Genomic DNA, 19,255 nt, shown 5'->3' on the forward strand with positions numbered 1-19,255 from the left:
TCTAGTGACTGAAATTATAATCAAATTAAAACTAATCCATATTTTGCTCTGGACCCCCTAGAACCCGCCTCAAGGACCCCTGGGGGTCCCTGGACCTCAATATTAGAACCACTGGCCTAGACTCAATAGTTACTTTTGTAATGGAGAGGTCTAAACACAGTATGCACAACACCCCAAAATAAACCACAAAACAAAACAAAATGAACACACAAAGTAAAAAGCAACAGGACTCTAACACATCAAACAGGCTGTTTCACCGCTGGGATGTTGGAGGAGCACAGGGAGCCCAAATCAGCTCCTGTGATCCGCTAGATGTTGCTACTGTGCAGGTTCTTACATTCCTATATAAGGACATAAAACATACACAATAGCAACATCTAGCGGATCAGAGCGGCTAGGAGAAACCCTACCTCAGCTTGAGTTGAAGTCTGCAGGGGAAGGCTTGATGAATAGGCTACTACCTGGTTCAGGCGAAAGATTAGGGTGCTCCTGTTAGACCCATCTAGACGAAGGATGCTCCTTCTCTAGTCCAGTCTGGAGTCATTGAATGCCTCACCATCATCATCATCATCATCAGCAGCAGCAGCAGCAGCAGCAGCAGCAGCAGCAACATAATTAATGCATTAATCCTAACTGTGTGATCCAGACTTTTTTTCTCCCAAATGTATTGTTTCGAATAGGCTACGCAGTGTTTGATTTTATTTTTATAACAGATTTCACGTCATGAGTTTCTGATGGTTAAGGCCATTATCTCACGGTCCTCCTGTTTGACTGACACCTATCAGTGGACCGCTAACGCGCCTCCCCTCCTGATTGGCGTAACTATGGAGATGGTTGCTATGTGACGCTTGTTGATATCCAGGAAGACGCTGGCTCAGTAGCAAGGAGAGAAATGGACGATAGCCTTCAACTCGCAGATACTGGAGTTGTGAAAAATGTGAGTGACATGTTTGTGTCGCAGATTACGTAGAAAGTAGAGACAGAGATAACGGTAATTATACGCGTTTAGTGCAGTCGAGACTAGGTTTTATTTTCCTCTGTCACGTTGTAGCTAGCTAGTTTACTACTTAGCTTGTTAGGCTAAGTAAGCTAACGTTAATAAGCAAGCTAATAGTCAGTGAACAAGACAGCCACTCTCTTCAACTCTGAAAACAGTCCAGTAGCACTAAAGGCTTGCGTCTGTGAATGGTTGCTTAACATGTAGCTATATTAGCTGCTACTGTGCGACATACAGAGCTTCATAGCCCAGTCTGTGCTTATTCTTAGCTTAGCTTATGCTTTGCTAACTGCAGGGTCGCAGGGTCGCAGGGTTTACTCTACTCTTTTCCCTGGCGAAGTCGAGACCTGGCTGATCGCCCATGATAGCAATTACTCCATCGAGTTTAACCAAAGCCTCACGTGTAAAGTCCATATTCTGATATAGTCCCTGTAATCCAATCGTTATGGTAATCTTTTCCCTAAAGGGCAATTTTCTTATGTCAGAGCGTGTCTCCTCCCCTGACCTGTTGCTGGGATGGACAATAAATAAGCTACTGTACTCAAGTACCATTCTGAAGTACTTGTACTTTACATAGATATTTACATTTTAGAAAACTGTACTACATTTCAGAGGAAATATACTTCTTTTCAGTCCCAGACATTTAACACCTGCAAGGGAATGTAGGATACTAAACATTTGACCAGCTCAATTATGTAGGCTACTTCTTGACTTTGAGCCACTTTGAGTATTGTTCAACTGATCCCAGATTAGCATCCATGGCTAAGTATCAGTGGTATTGTGGATGGTAAGTAAGGGCTTTCTCAAATCAAAGCAATCTACTTTCCATTCTAAAACTATGTACATTTTCCCAGGTTGCAAAAACAGGACGAAGGGCTCGCCTTGCAGCAGACCAATCATCCTTTGAGGAGGCTCGTCACATAAGGAAGTCCTCCTCATCTGCCTCCATGGGAGAGGTATGAGATCACCTAATCATTGACAATCAGTTGCATGGTTATAATTTCACCTCGCAATGATCGTTATCAACATGCATTTTGGTTTTGTCTCATGCATGAATCCAAGGATGAGGACGAGGTAGGTAGCATGAATAAAACAGTGACTTTGCATGGCTTGTGTTGTTAAAGCTCCAGACAGTAACTTTATACCATTTACAGTAGTCTTGGATTCATAAATACTGGCAGCTTAACTTGAGTTACCATAATTATTTGATTCAGTTCGGCACGTGGGATTTGATATCCAGGCCTGTTGAAATTCAAAGATTAGCAACTCACATAACAGAACAACTCACATATGGCTTAGCCACCAAATTCCAAAAGGCCCTCATCACATCTTGACTTTAGCTTGTTCATACAGTTTCATGGTTCACACATTAGGCCATATGTTATTTCATATATTCTTGCATAACAGGCCTAATTTGTAGCTGTATTTCATACACGCCTTCTGTGGTAAATTCACATCTATAGTCTATACATTAACAGCAGCAGACACAGGTTTTTTACTGATGGTATAAAGTTATAGAGGAGCACTTATTTAGGCAGAGAAGTTTGAGTTGCCTCTTTCGTACTTCAATTGACTGTAAGGCCTAGGCAGTTTAAAAACGGCTACTCTTCAGGAAACCTGAGTAACGTTTATGGAATCCATTCAAACGCCTTCATTGTCCTGTGTGTTGCATCCGATGCGCTTGCATGGCAAACATGATTCTAGGAGAAACATTGTCGTCAGTATAAACTTTGTAGTGAACACCCAGCATTTCCAGAAAATAGCAATTTTACAACCACATTTTATCCAAAATTAATAGTTCCTTGCAATTGTGGAATTGGCATGTTGTAATTGTTATAAATCGTCTAATTCAAGCACTTTTCAACAAGCACATTGTATCACTAGAATCCTTTTGACAATCATCAGTTTTTGTAAATCCTCTGCTCATACTGCATAACATGACATGAAACACTTAAACTGTATTTTCAGATTTTCAGAAATGCCATTGTGAAGTTTTCTCAGTGATCTCCAGCTGTTGAGACATGCTGAAATAAGTGGTGCTAAATTCGGACTAAATATAAGACTAGTACTAGTGACAGAAGTCAAATCAGAAGTGACAGCGAAAAGACAACAAACCATTTCACTGCACCAGTATTGGCATTCATGGAATCAGTCATGTCTCCTGGATTGGCAAACTGTAAACCAGCCAACATTCCCAAAGCAAAAATTCCAGCGATGCTTTTGCTGTAGGCTAATCTTCCCAAATTAGGCCAACTTCGCTAATGTATGAACCAGTATTCTCGCGCCCTCTCTGACCTGCTGTGCACATGTAATACATTTTTCCAGAGTGTCGTGCGACTGGGTGGGTTTATTTGCAGTCTTCGTTTATCAACCCTGGCCTCTTCTGCCTAAAATACCCAACTGATTGGTCACATTCCTGACATCCTTTTAAACAAAGACTGAATTACTTTTATGGGCTCTTAGGGTTTGACTACCGCAAGTTCCTTGCCCCAGAGACCATCAGAGAATCCTGAATTAGAAAACATGAGAGCGAAAGCTAATTGCCTTAACAGCCATAACTATGTTACTACGACTGTGAGGTTCATATTTGGTCATGAAGTATTGGAGGCACAGGATTGTTTTGTTTCTCAGTATACTTGTGGTCTTCTCCATTTTTGTTCAGAGAAATAACTTTGTCAAAGGATGAGTCATTACACGGAAGACAGGGTTTGTTGTCCTGTTAAGCTTACTTTTGTCTCCCATGATAATTTCCGTTGTCAACAATACCAACATTAGGCATAAATTCTATGGTGGTAAGAGATTTTAAACATCAGAAGGATTTAATATCACTTCAAGGAATTTTTGTGTTATTGCTTAAAAAGCCACAATTGCCATTAATTTAATCCCTCATTTTATGCAATCACTAATTGCATGAAATTAGGGGGCTTGTTCAGCCTCAGCTCTTGATAATGGCAATATACAACAGAGCAGAGCAGCCTCCCCCTCCTCCTGCCCTGCTTAATACTGACATTCAGATTTATAAATGGGTTTGGTGAAGGAACCAGCCATGAAAGATGATCTCCTCTTTCATCATAAACGAAAGAAATTCTTCCTGAGCACTTTGTCCTCTGCAGACCCAATTTAGTAATGAGAAATGTTGTGCCTTTTTTTTTCTAATTCATTTGTCTAGTGCCCACCCTTGTGTGCTCTGAGGAATTCATTCATTCAAGTGCTGGTCTCAGGGTCCGGTCTCAGGATCAGGGTCCAAACTCAATTGACTATTTCCAGTACTATTTTCAGAATCAAAGAATGAGAGGGAGAGGGTCATTTTTTCCTGTGGATCTATTTTGGGTCAGACTCGTAGCCCCTGGCAGTTCCCACACTCTGCTCCATATGTTCTGGTGCTGGAGTCGGACAGCATTGAAAACCATAATAAACAAAACAATGGCCTGCATATGGACGACTCTGCGGCTGCACATACCAATCACTGGTGTTTACGTGAGCTATGCTATGATCCATTGTTAACTTGCAACAATGTGTCCACTTTGATACTGGAGTATAAGATTAGGCCTATCAGAAGAGAACAATGGTTGAAAAAGCCCCCCCACCTTCAGCAGGGCCTTTCCTGCATTTCACATTTGTCCTGGTTTGGGGTTTTTGGTTTTCTGTTGTTGTTAAGTGGTTGAAATAAGTGGTCCGTGGATTTTGTCGTTTTATAAAGCAGATGATGTAGCTTACTCACCACTATGTAAATGTTTAATATAAGTGTATTGGTTCAACATATAAGGCCTATAATTGTGATGAAGACAAAATATTATATACTACACAAGCATGCTCTTTCTTGTGCTTTGCTCTCTGAGATCGAATCGTAATCACACTTTATATGCTTAAGAAGTGAAGGCATTTATTTTCTATTTGACTGAATGAACCTTTGTAATGAAGAAGCTGTTTGTTATTAAAGTCCTCTCTCCTTCCAGGGCCCCCCTCCTAAACCGGCCCGGAGGCAGGGAGGCTGGGCAGAAGAAAGTTCTGGATCTGGTTCTGCCAAGTGAGTATCTGCTCCATCTGCTGTGGCTACACTCTGGTTCACATTGGCTTCTCAGAGACTCGAGGCCGGGACTGGGAGCTGTGGTCCTGTGTTATGTGTTATTAATGAACTCTCATGCTGTTGAATGAGCTTATTTATCAGTGCATATTTGGCACTCGGGCTGTGAATCAACAAGGTTAGAGGGAGCCTGTCTGAGCAGGCAACTCTCCATTCGTCTTCATCTGCGAGCGAGGCGGTAATTGACATGGTTAATGCATCAGCCACAGGAGGGCACTGTTAGTCAGCTAGCCACTTCATCACAGGGGTTCAAGCCACTTAATCACCCCTTACCACCGCTGTCTGCTCTTTACAAGGGAAGCACAACATGTAGAATTCACCAAGTATTTGAAACAGATGGAATGTGTTTGCCAAAACATTTTTTTTCCACAACTAGCACCGCAAATATGAAGAGTGGACATGACTCGCTCAAAATGAGACTGTAGCCTTTATTCGATTGGTGAACTACCTCGCTTGTCCTCTCTTCCACTCACCGCTGTGCTTCTACTCTCCAGTCTCAGTGGAGGTGAGAGCTTGGGAGATGCATAAAGTCATACATTGAAGTGAACAGGCTGAGTCAATTGGGCTTATTTGCGTGGTTTTCTGCACCGTTAGTGCAAGCCGGGAGAACAGCAAACCCGATAGATCTTTCCTCTCTCACAGAAGGTCAGCGTGTCGCTTCCCCGCGTTTGCGTAACCCGACTTGATTCCCAGTCTCAAAGAGATTGAAATACAGGAGGTGTAAAAGGGTTTTGCACGTGCATTGATCCTCTCTGAAACAAAGTAAGTAATGGTCCCCCCTGGAACCGGCAAGGACTTTTCCCTTCAATGTCACCCCTCATGCTCAATCACCGCCGCCCTCCTCCCACTAATCCCAGCGCAGAAATCCCGGGATTTGTCGATCTATCACTCCTAATTGACACTAAATGATCTGTCAGTTTATTGATGAACCTTTGAAACCAGGTTGTCACAATATATTTTATCCCTAACAACTTTTTCCAGACAGTTTTACCATGTCTATCGCTTTGCCTTACATGAGTCTTAATCAAGGGGCCTGTAATGTGTCTTAAGTGTCGCCACCCCCGCCCCCCAGACAGGACACAGTCCAAGGGCAGGCAGGTAGGCTCCCTCAGCTCCTCTCTGCCCTGCCTGATTGGACTCTAGTACCTTTGCTGCTGTTGGTCTAGACTCAGAAAGCATGGAAAAGACAGAAAAAGGTAGTAAAGATTATTGGCTAGGAATTTGTTAGTTAAATTTGTTTTTTTTTGTTTATCATTCTCTCGTTTTTGTTGTGGGTCTCCCTTGAAAAAAGAAATGATTCATTAATAAGGTGACACTTCTGAAAATACATACATAAATAAATTCTAACTCAAATGCCAATTTCAAGGTAATCATGATCTAAGGTAAGGTGTAATCTAAAATGAACGTATGGGGATCTGTGTGGGTTTTGCTCCTTCTCCACACAAGACTATAAGGCTAGGTAGCTGTGTTTTTTTGGGGGGGCTTTTATTCGTTCGGGAGTCGTCGCGTGCAGTGGTTTCCAACCCAAAAACCCAAACTGATGTATTGTAATGAGCACCTCTATTAATACTTAGTAGATGTGTGTTTATTTCATCTCTATTTATACTGTATGCCTATTATCTCTTGATTTTTGTCAGTGCAAAAGAAGGTGAATATCAGGGAGTTTCAGTGCTGAATGTATTGCCTTCAAAACCAGTAGGGGGCACTACTCAACCAGGAGAGCAAGCAAAAGCATTGTGTTACGCATGAAAAAAAGAATAAAACCTGCCATACTGAAATACATTTTGTGGAGTTGTTTTGACAGCTAAGAATGCATAAATACCAAAACTTACAAGGTTTTAATTTCTCACGATTTTGATATGGCTAAATGCGTCGTACGGTAATAATAGTGTGGTTATTTTTTCTTTCTTTGATATTAGGCGTGTCTGTTACCTTACATAAAATAGTGTGTGCTAAAAATACTGTGTTGAGGTAGGAAAGTGTCAAAAGACAGTAATTTGGTGTCTGGCATGGCCTCTTCAAGCTGGGCAGTGTAAATGGAGAGAAGTCTGAAAATAGCCGCGTGATCCAGTAGGAGATGAGGCTGAGAAAGCAGACAGGAAGGGAGAAGACACCACTACTGTAGACCCCACTGTGCCTTACCTAACAGGATTACTATCATTAAATACAGTTGAATTACAGGCTGTATCTATCAGAATGCTGGTGAGGACTCTTCCGGGAATAAAATAAAAATTGTGTGTTTGAGTATATATTTGAGTTTTGAGTTTACTGTTATTTTGCAGGTAGGAAAAATGGTATCTCTCTAGTGCTTTTTTTTTTTTTTTTTTAGCTTTGCCTAATGATTGTCTTTTCTGTTGGTGCATAGATCTTCAAGAAGACCTGCAGCTGAGGACCTGGAAGAGTAAGTTCACTTAGCCGCCTCATCCATGTTTCATTATATTCCTCTAGTTGCTGATTGAATTCAATGACAGTTTCATTTTTTCATATGGATCAAAAATAGGTCAATTTAAATGTTTGTTTGTTCCCTTTGCAGTAAAGTGGAAATGGCGCTGTACTTTCAGATTGTCCTTGGTTGCGACTAATCCTTGCCTTTCAAGAACAATCACTTAACATGATTAAAAAACAGCGTGACTGAGTTGTCATCACTTTTATTGCTGTTGGGAGCCAAGTTTTCCTGTTATTCTAGTTTTTTTCCTCACCCTCCCTTGCATCACTCTGTGACTAGAATAGCCATCAACATGAGGAGAGGCAGGTAGAGGACGTAGTCGTCTATGTTTTACTCATCATCACAGTTGGAGCCCGATGCCTGAATGGCAGTACTGAGACAGAGGCTTTGTGTGAAACTGAGGCTGCTGCCCTCCACAAAAGTCCCTTAAATTGTGATTCTGTCACGACTCTGTTGTCTCAGGAACAGTTATTCAGACTGCTGCTCCAGCTGGGTTTGTTTTTTAATCATTCCTAGAGGTGATCTTGTCTAGGCCTGCCAGGCTGGTCACCCACACAGTGCAACAGCGTCTCATAGCACCATCAGTGCCTTTTGGCAGAGGCTGCTGTCGTGAAGTCCCAGTCAGCCTGTAGCAGGCAGAGCGAGCCTCCTATCTGCCACAAGCGCGAGAGAAGACAAAAAACAGGCCCATCATCAAAGCAAAGCAGCCCAGGAGCCAACTCACTCACTCCCTGTGATGACCTCACCATTGGGCTGCATTTTGAAAGCATTAAATAATTCATGCTCTCACACTTCCTGTTTCTACAGCCGCCGCCTGCAACCACAAACTCCCCAGGGCTCCGATGATGAAGGAGGTGAGAGCACCCTTGCAATCCCCCATCCTGTGTCTCTCCTCACGGGCAAAGTGGGGCCCTCCAGTGCCTCCCCAACACATTCATCCTCTGGAAGTAGAGCAGATAAGCAGGCAGTCAGATCATCGCTTTTCACTGATGCTCCCAACATATTTCTTCTTGGTCCAAGTGTGGATTCATACGTTGGAACTCTGCCTCTGACCACCTAGTGTGAGACACCCTATGAGCCCACAGACCCTTTAGATGAAAGTGACAAGTGAATATGTTCATTTGATAAGGTTAGAGCCATGGTTGGGGGGGGATCATTGGTAATCTCCTACACTCACTCAAGTCACACAAAGTCCATAGCAGACCTCAAGTATTCAGTAAATCCCCTCTCTTATTCATTGGCTAAAGTGTGGCAGGGTTTAAGTGGTCTCCCCACCCCCCAGAGCGACAGTCAGCCCCACACACACACACACACACACACACACACTCACACACAGTGCCTAGGCAGGTGCCGTGGAGCACAGATCTAGCGGGAACATTGCTGCTTTGACTGTGTCACCTCAGGGCCCAACTCTCCGCATCACAAACAATGTCAGGATAGAGGGGGGACATTTCAACAAAGCACTGCTGAGGATAATTGTTCTATTTTTCAGAGCAAAGCAGCAGGGGAAATAGGGGTGAAATTGCCTTAGTAAAGATAGGAGAGCAGCACGCACACGCACAATATTAAAGGACCTATATACATACCAATAGCAGCGCCTCAGCATTGTGTAATGCAATTTATGAACATATCAGAAGTCTTTTGGCTGTATGTACACCCACATTTTAAAAATGAACACATATCCATTACCATTTTTGTAAATTGAGCATCTTGTCTGTCAGGGGTAGGGAAAAATATTAAAATAAAGTAAAATGTCACAATTCTTCTTACACGTTTGTATCAAGACGCTCAGTATGTGTTAATTTTATTTTTATTCACGTTTCAAAGATCTTGCTGAATGATCACATAATGATGTACTTAAAAATGATGTTGGTAAAAATGGAAAAAAATAACCACTCAAAGAGTGCTAGACAGTCTGAAATGGCTTTTTCCCAAAAACATAATTGATTTTGACATTTAATTGCCCAGAGCGATTTTATTTTTTTATTTTGTTACCATTTCAAATCAAGAACGTAACAATAAATTGTGATGTTTTGCAGTCCTGAATCGCAATGTTTAATTATATTGGAACTTTAAGAATTCTAATATAATTAATTTGTGGGTCAAGCATCATGTTAAGATTAAACTAATAGCTCTTTGGTCACCACCAATAGCTGACGTTGTACAATCATATGTACAATCATTGTACATGAATGTATGTGAATTTGTCTTTCTCTTTTATGCATCATAACATTTTTAGCCTATATGAATTACATGAAGTTCTGTGCATTGGAATGGCAGTTTTGGTTAATATTCAAAATAGCCCTTACTGAAATGTGTGTGTGTGTGAGAGAGTATATATATATATATTTATTTTAAACAAAATCGTTTGCGCACTGTCTAGTTTGCACTGGCTAAAAGGGCCGGTGGAGTGAAGAGCCCAGTGGTTTGGTTCTCTTGCAGTTAATGCCGCTGGAAAGATTATTACTCTGTGGAGGGAGACCTCTTAATACAGAGCCGGAGGCAGGGGCATTGGAAATTACAGTGCTGAGGGTTAGTGAGATAGCCCCTGCGATCTTGATTATGTCCCCTACCCTTATCCCTTATGTCCACTGGCTACAAGCAGAGAGAGAGAGGGAGAGAGAGAGAGAAGGCTAGCCCAATCCCCTGCTCCCATCTCCCCATCGGCTGCCCCCTCAGCCTCCTGCCGGTCACTTAAAATAGCACCACTATCACAAACACACTCATCTGTTTCATGTCTCCCTCTCTTACTCTTAGCCGGTGATCTGTTGAATATTGTCCCATAAGCCTTTCAAATGGATTCTGTGCCTAGGTAATCATTTGACTGGACCCCTGCGTAGATTATAGGCGCCCCGGTGATGCGGAGAGGCGTCCCGCTCTCCAAAAGTCGCTGACTGCCGCGTGCCTGCCGGGAGTATGTCTACATTCACAGCAAATTATCCCCTTTTGATATTTACATGCTTCAGCGGGGGAAACTGGACGCGAGCGTGTAATAAGGATACGCGCGGCCCGCTTGCTGCCAGACAAAGCCACCTTGATAGATGTCCAGAGTAGGGAGGGAAGGCGATGTAGTAGGTAATGTGTGCCGGCCGCGCCGAGCAGAGACAGCTCCTCCTGATGGAGTTGCCCTTTGCGTCAGAAAAAACACCGGCTTGTTTGCAGCTGCTTTTAAGCCCTCCTTGACCTCCGGTAATAGGTTGAATTTAAAGCTCATTTAAAAATGTTGTTCCTTTTTTCACTTAATAATAGAGTTTGCATATAGAGAACCTACGCCGCGCTGCTTCACATTGAACTCTCATGGAATTGTGTTGATAGTGCATTATTGGCTGAAATGGGGTAGGGGTGTGTGTGGAGGGGTAGACAACCCAGGAAGCTATTTGCAAAGAGCTGGACGGCAAGGCTTTTTGATGTCATTGCACTAAGACCATTAAATTTGATTGGGGGTCCAGGGGGGACGGATTCTGCTGAACGCTGTGCTTTGTAAATGAGAGGACAAAGTGTCACCGGGGCCTCATGAATATGAAATACCCGCGCCCGCATTTATTTGGATATCAGAAACACAGATGAATCTTGTCAGCGGCTAAACGAGCGTGGCATTTTTAATTTTGTTTAATTAAAAAAGAGAAAGGAATAAGTTATCAACAGAGGATGGGGTTTTGTTATCTAAGGAAAGTTGATAGGCTTGGTTTTGACCAGGTTGTCTTCAGAACTCTTCATCCATCTGTCAGATATGTTCAGAATCTAAATATTTTCCCTTCATCTCAACAGCCCATAACTTTTAGGGAGTGCTAGATTTTGGCGGGCCATCAATGATCGATGTTTCTTCAAGTCCAGTTTATTTTCAGGAGTTATTTTGAAGGAATGGTGACATAGATGCCAAGATATTTCCTCACATCAGATGCGGACTTCCATCTCCTCACCTCTATTTAGCTCCTCTATTGACTTTCCCCTCAGGGCGCAGCACTGTGTTTAGAGATTACTGACAACCCTCTTCGTGCAGCCCAGCTCTCTCTCTTTTTCTCTCTCTCTCTCTCTCTCCCTCTCCCTCTCTCTCTCGCTTCCCCTCTGTCTCTCTGTCTCTCTCAGCGTTCTGTCTCTCTCACTGTCACCACTCGGCTGCAGAGCTAATAAGGATGTGCAATTGCGTTTCTCAACTGCCCCCAAACAAAACTAATGTTCAGGAAAGGCACAAAATACCTAAAGTCAACACATTTTCCTTAAGGGCACCTGGGATGCCAGTTATGTTTTTTGGCAACTGTCATGACTTTACAAAAAGGAGAGTGATGACATATGGAAGCGTAGCCCAATTATTTTACTTGAACAAAGACATAAATTGCTCTTCCTCATTGATTATTGTGCTCTACATTCTTCCGCAGTTATACAGTAACTTTCAACACACAGTGAGGTACTTATTATTACAAAATCTTATAGCAAAGTCTTTGAACACATTTCAGTCAAAATCCCTTTATTCATTATTCACTATTTATAATTTTCCCGTCCAATCCTTCTATATCCCCTACTATCTGCCTCTTATTTCCCTGCTCCAACAAATGTCCATCTGAAAAATGCTGTGAAAGTTTGCCCTGTCCTTCTTGGGAGTGGAGCCATCCTCTGTCCTGTTGCGTTTTGCCAATTAAAGTGGGTTCCCACTGTTTGAGCAGCGGGCTGGCGGCTCCTGGCACCGCAGCCCCTGCCAGGCCGCACTGTGACTTCCGACCCCACACAGATGGGCCCGCAAGCAAATACTCTTGCACATGGCTGGATGCCGCCCCAGTCGGAGTGGCAGAGTGGACATGGAGGTCGGCCTAGCGGCCACCGCGGGTCCTGGGGGTGGGCGGCGCTGACAGGGCCCAAATGCTAAGGTAGCAGGGGGTGCTTTCTGGGGAGCCCCTGGCCAGCGCCCCTCTCGCAGCAGGAAGAGCTGCCGCCTCGCCTCCTGAATATTCATGGCCGCATGGCTATTGTGACAGGGCAGCTCTTATGAGGATGTAGCTAGAGAGAGGGAGGGGAGGAATCAAGTGCCACACCGACATGGTCGCACATACACATACTCACACAAATGCACACCTTCTAACAGGCAGACACAGCAGATTGTTTTATTTATTTATTTTATTGTAAATGTTTGATTCTGTCATTGGACTATAGATCACCAAATTTTGACACTTTTTAAAATGAAATCAGTGGTCCTCTATGATATGCTTCCAATGATTTTCATGTGGTCTCTGTGTTTGTCTCTCAGATATCCCAGTGATTCCAGACCTTGATGAAGTGCAGGAAGAAGACCTCACCATGCAAGTTGCAGCTCCACCAAGGTATTGAACACCTTAAACAAAAGTCCATCTTTATCACACAGGATGCATGCACACACAGCTTATCCCCCAGACCCATGTATGACACTTGACCTCTGTCCCAAGATGAGGCACGCTTGGGACACAAGGTCAGTCGACCGCACTGGTGACTTTGACGGTTACCTGTCCTCCTCTGGTGGCATTGCGAGTATCTTGCCATATCGGGCTGTTATGCAGAAATAACAGTAGGGTGTGATTTATGCGACTCTGTTAGCGGGGCCCTTACTAACGGGGCCCTTTGATTTACAGGGCAGTGAGAGACACGCCGACATGTGTCGGCTATGTAGCAAGGCTATGACAGCGGTGGAGGTTATTAGGCTGGGGCTTGCTCTCTGTGCGAGATAATATCCACATTGAACTCATTGCGGGGGCAATGTAGCGTGTAATGTGCAGTAAGTAGGACTGGCATGCACTGCTAGGCCCCGGCCACTTTGAGAGCCCCCCCTCTTAATTCCAACCCACAGATAAGCAGCTGGGTTTCAATTTGAGGCGTTTACCACTTGGCAACCATCTCCTGCTCTCTGTGGTCTTTGCTGAAGTCTTGGTGCTTCATTGTGCACCGACTTCAAACTTATCCGAAACCACTTCTCTCAGCCATACGCCGCATGTAGTGCCGTAAAAGCACTGCGGCTAGGATGGCTATTGTTTTTCTCCGTGGCATGTTGTCCTCATCGTGGCTTTCTCTCACCCCATTAGCATTCAAGTGAACCGGGTAATGACCTACAGAGATCTGGACAATGACCTGAAGCACTACTCTGCCTTCCAGACCTTAGTAAGTCAAGGTCTTATATTTTTATATCTCTTTGATTTTCTCACCTTTCTTCTCGTCAAGGTGGTCCATTTAGTTTTGCAGCCAGCATCACACACCTCAGTTTGGGACCTCTGTTTGTGCAAGCTAAGTAGATTCTCCTGCGCTCTTCCTTCAGGACGGAGAGATTGACTTGAAGCTCCTCACCAAGGTTTTAGCACCGGAGCAGGAGGTGAGAGAGGTGAGTGAGTTTTTAGTAAATATAGCTTGTGAGCTCCCAGAGAGGACCTGTCCAGCTGTTTCTGGAGCACCAGGGGAGGTCGCCACTCTGTCTCCCAGGTAATCAAGATTTATGATGTGTACATTAACACCCTCTGCTCTCCTTCTCTCATTCTCCTCTCTCTGCTCCCTCCATCCCCCCTCGCACTCCTTGGAATGTCTCTCTCTGTCTCTCCGATTCTTGTTTTCTCTCTCCCTCTTTCTCTCTCTCTTGCTCTTTCTGCAGGAGGATGTGGGTTGGGACTGGGATCATCTGTTTACAGAAGTGTCCTCAGAGCTGCTGACGGAATGGGATCAAGGAGAGAATGAGGAGCAGGCCGCGCTGCCGGTAACATGAGGTGTGGACCGGGACCTCGGATGGCTCCAACGGGAATAAGGTGCCTATAGAGGGCCAATGAATTTGGTTACAGTAACTTTAATTACTGTTCATATCCAGAGTTTATATTTTGTGAAAATGTATATATTTCTTGCCTTTTTTAAATAAAGTTCACATATGGTATTTTGCATTGTATTGTCTTACCCTCTGCCACATTCTTCAGTATTCTTTGAATTTATTTCAACCTGTGTAGGTTTTTCACTGAGTAAAATGTCACTTGTTTAATTAAACAGCTAAAAGGCAAACTAACTTTTGTTTTAAAAGCTCCTCTGAAATTAGCTGGCACAGATAAAAATGCCCTTCCTGTACCGCCAGCATTATCAACCCCCTCCTACAAGTCCAAGGTTGATAATCAGCTAAGCTGAAATCCAGTTGATTGTGTTCAAATTAACATTCCTCATTAAAGCCTACAACCTTATTGTTATTGACTGTGCCATTGACTTTATCTTCCAGCTCTTCGATAGGAGCAGCCCCTTCTTCACTATTATCTCAAATGCATTGAACAGAGTTCCTATTGACACCTGGGGGATTAGCATACATTATACCTTTTTACTGGATAAAGAAGAATGGATCTGAGTCTGGACCAACATGGCTGCTGGTGTCAGGTGTGTGCTCTTCAAAGTTAAAGAATAAAATTCCTTACAACTATGTGATGACACTGAATATGGCGTAAGTAGCATAGGCCTTACGACACATACACACACACACACACACCAAATTCAATACCATTTATTGCACATCTGCTTATGGTCATATACTGGGCCTTTAGCACGTGCTGGTAGTATGTATCAGCATTCAGTATTGTCTTTGGTTCATGTGTGTGAATATAAATGCAGGCCTCCGAAGTCAGGCAGGGCTGTTAGGGAAACAGGTGTAACATTTACAGATTGTGATTAGGTTTATTTCTGAGGCAGAGAGTGGTCTCATGACATTTGGAGATGCACACCAAAGTCCTCAAGGACACACAATCTATGCATCTAACAGCTCAATTACTGCCCATCACAAATAGATCCAGATTTTTTCATTTGGTAGGCCTTGAATCAACTTCATCAAGCGTAATACCTTAGGACAAAGCTATCAACCGGGATATTTGTGCTCAGAATATTTGTGCGTGGCAGAATATTTGAGCTCGGTGCTCAGATGCAGCGAGTGATCTCTGTTTGTCTCTCTATCACACATACAAACGCACACTTTTTACAGCCTCCACAATTGGCTTATTTAGCCAGACTTAATGAATTCTGCCCATATGCCCTGAGCAGCTGCTATGTTGCCCCTTCCTCCCACCCCCGCCGAGCCGCGAAGTGCCCATCCATGTAGAGACAACCTCTAGCTGTCTCTCTGGAGAAGGCTGAGCCTGCCACTCCTCTGCTGGCAGCGGGCCGGTGCCGTCTGAGGTGGACTGCTCACGGGCCGAGGACTCAGATTAGGGCCCAGTGATCACGGGTTGTGGCCGGCCCCGGATGATTGGCCGGAGCATCGGTGGATCATAGAGGGGATTAGAGAGAGAGATCCAGAGACGCTGTTTGGCATGTGCTTGCATCCAGCTTCTCAAAGTGACCTCTCTCTACTCCCTCATCCTCTCTTTCTCTCTCTCTCTCTCTGCTTCCCCTCCCTCATTCTCTCCATCTCTTCCTCCCATCTCTCAGTATATATCCTGATGCTGCAGCAAGGCTCAGGATGACCTCTCAGCGGCGGGGTGCAGTGAATTTAATCACGTCAAACCAACTGAAACATATACGTTATTTCTAGTGAGAAAGACAGTCTTGCTCCTGGAGAGCATTGCAGTTATGGCGTTAGCTCTCAGATGAACATGGTGTCACTGGGAGGTGAGCTGAGTCTGAGGCCGCGCTGGTTCATACGTGTGTATATCAGATCGGAGGATACAGGCCTCACTGGGGTTTAGGGTGTAATTTGTTTTTCCCTGACATTTTTCTATTAAAATAATGGGGCCATTACCGCTGTAAAAATCTAGATTGCTCCAGTGCATACTTTTGTAATACGATATTTCATTTAGAATGTTACAATAATGACACAATGTTTAAAATCCTTTGATTCGATAGGACACACGCGACACCGCTGCATGCCGAAGCGACTTCTCAAGCCGTATTTATTTAGGAAAAGAAGCTTTTCTCGTGTGAATCTACGCTGCTTATTTTTAAAGCAGTATGTCTATGCTGAAGTCCAACTGTAAAACCTTGAGGCCAGTATGGACCAGCTGAGCACAGGGAGTTCTCAGGCCATTGAGTTTAAATGGGTCCTTTATCTATGTTTTTATTGGATCCCTTGGTGGAAATGACTTTTCATTTTGTGGCAAAGAAAACAAACGGGGGAAGTAATACAATTTTAATAAAAACGGACCTAGGCCTCCTTTAAGAAATGTTTTTTCCTGCTCCTCGACAGGCTTGTCCTAATGTATTTTGATATAGGGCGCTAATTGGAAGGATAGAATAGAGATAATATGCTTCCAGCTCTACCTAATATGCTGTGGTGTTGACAGAAGTTTATACATCTTATCTGGTCTCAATATCTGCCTTCCATATGGCCCAAAAGCAATATGCTGATGTGTAATTAAAGCGTTAAGAAAATGGGGAGATGTGGAGATAGCTGGGGCCCGATGCCGGGGCCCCTCAGACACAGAGTGAGGGGTGAGGACAGACACGCCGAAGCTCATGGGATATTAGCACCGGCTCATTCCACCAGGGGCCGCGCCTGTCACAGGTTCCCTGTCGCTGACCCGGCCAGCGCGGCATCAGTCAGGTGCCGTGAACCCAGCCAAGTCCTGCATCTCTCACGAGAGCGTGATTATCGGTTTAAAATGCTAAGAACATAAAGCTGCCCCCTCTTTTCAGCCGTCTTCTGCAGTAGGATAGGATCACGTTTTACAGGTTAAGTTATAACGTAAATGTATGCAAGGTCAATTTGAATTCTGATTGTTGAAATAATAGATGCAAATGCAACCATATTCAAATGGACCTCATGCCCTTTGAAACAAACATGAAAAAGCGTGGTGGTTTAGCCCCAGTATTGATTTGCCACAAAGACTCCATGATATTTCAAGTTTAAAGGAGAAATCCTCGCCACAGAACTAAGGCAGCCAGATCAATATCATTTTTTGATCAAAAGGGGATTTGCCTTTGAAACAGCCAGATTAAACAGATGTTTTATTTTTCATTAGATATACTGCACCTTTAAAGGACCGCAGGGGGGTGTGGGGGAAGGGTGATTTACTCCATAGAAGAGACAATGAAAGTGGTGTTTTTAAGACCTAAAGTTTGATGGGTTGAAAAAGTATTTTCAGTTTGTCAGTGCTATTTTTCCCCTCTCTTCTTTTGTTAATATTCTATCGCTCCAAGTCCTTTTTTGTTTACCCCAGGTGGGCTTGGACATGAAATGACTGGGACGGTGGCAGCTTGGAATGCCCCTGGGCATCTTACGGCCGTCATGTTGTCAAAGGACCTGGGAGGGGGAGTGAGAGGGCCGGGTGGCATTCATGGGAGTTTTTTTCAAGTACAAACCATAAGAGGAAAAAAAAAAGCCTCTGTTCTTTTTGTAACAGCGAGATTGGCTGAATTCATTATTATTATTTCCCCCTTTCTCCTCATATGTTTTTGGTGCGGCTGGGGGTTGGAAGGCGAGACGGGGGTTTGAACATGAAATACAGTCGGGCTCCACATTTGTCATGTATTTTATTATTTCCTCTCTTCACCTCTCAGTCCTGTACGCGAGGCCCTTCATTTTTCACATGACTGGTTTTCTTATCATTGTGGGCCCTCTCCGCTGGCCTACGAGTGACTTAAAGGCAATAAAACACAAAACATTCTGTAAAACACGGGCGCCTCTCTCGTTGCGGAGGCCCTGCAATGCCTCTCTGGGAAATTATGATAATAACTCAGTGGCGGTTGGAGTGGCCAGGTCACTGTGGGGGCTGGGGGCGACGGGACGGGGTTCACCAAGGCCCTCCGAGCAGGGACAGGTCAAGGTGGGCTGTTCGGCCTCGCCAACCCCCCCCCCCATCATAAACTCTCTCCATCACGTTAGGACGCTGGCTGCAGCCATGTGTGCAGCAGAACCTCTTTGTCTTGTAGCCGCTGGCGATAAAGCAAGGGCTGATGGGAGAGTGGTTGTGGAGGCCCCCTGGCAGTGGCCAGGTCAGCCGAGGAGCTTATCATGGCCAGCAGAGGAAAACGCCTGAGTCAACACAACTCCACTGTTTGCCCTCCCAGGGTCACAAACATATACTTCTGCCACTGTACTTTGAACTTGGTACTTTATATTTTTGTTCCTCGCAAAGGGAAGACACAAGGCAGCAAGAGCACATCTATCAGAATCCCCTTAGCCGTGTTTTGTTGAATGATAAACTGCGGTTGGTCGGGAATTGGCGGCTGGAAAAACGGAAGGATGGATGGATGTGTGGCGGGCCGGCGGGAGGGGCTGGATGTAGTCCCGCTACACCTCCAGAGTGTGTGAATGAGAAGGAGCGAAGACAGGAAGAGAGCGCGCTCCACCACTGAGGTGCTGACAGAGGGGATCGAGAGGGGCTGAGATCGCACCTGTTTCGGCCCGGCGCCCTCCCAGCAGGGCTCCGCCAGAGTCCCAGCCTTTCTCTTCTGGCATCTGTGATGGGGGCCGGGCCGCTCCCACCTCCAGCGCTCGCTCCACCTCCTCGCCCGCGGAAGAGGGGAGAGAGAGAGAGTGAGAGAGAGAGAGAGCGCTGGAGGCTCCATCTGCTGAGGGGCTTGCGGTGGTCTCGACGGCCCGCCTGGGGGACGGGGAGTGTGTGTGTGGTGGTGGTGGGGGGGTAGCCGGGCCTCCATGACTCTGCCATGGGGGTCTCACAGTGGTAGACCACAGCGCGCCGCATCACACGTCACATGCCAGCTGGCCAGGCTCTCTCCACTGTAAACAGAGACTAATGACCACTCCACACACACACACACCACACCACACACACACACCAATACAACGGTATGGTGGAGG

General features: G+C 44.7%; 1 protein-coding gene across 1 annotated transcript; it reads left to right on the forward strand.

The window, feature by feature from the left end:
• The first annotated feature begins 889 nt into the window (after positions 1–889).
• On the forward strand, positions 890–14,679 carry ift43 (intraflagellar transport 43 homolog (Chlamydomonas)). Its single transcript, XM_071924229.2, has 9 exons — positions 890–937; positions 1,852–1,953; positions 4,954–5,024; positions 7,447–7,482; positions 8,335–8,381; positions 12,767–12,839; positions 13,572–13,647; positions 13,802–13,864; positions 14,129–14,679. Exons 1-9 carry the CDS (start codon positions 893–895, stop codon positions 14,237–14,239), a joined length of 624 nt encoding a protein of 207 aa, XP_071780330.1. The 5' UTR covers positions 890–892; the 3' UTR covers positions 14,240–14,679.
• The last annotated feature ends 4,576 nt before the right edge of the window (positions 14,680–19,255 follow it).

The sequence above is a fragment of the Centroberyx gerrardi genome, chromosome 17, assembly GCF_048128805.1.
Source record: "Centroberyx gerrardi isolate f3 chromosome 17, fCenGer3.hap1.cur.20231027, whole genome shotgun sequence".
NCBI lineage: Eukaryota > Metazoa > Chordata > Actinopteri > Beryciformes > Berycidae > Centroberyx > Centroberyx gerrardi.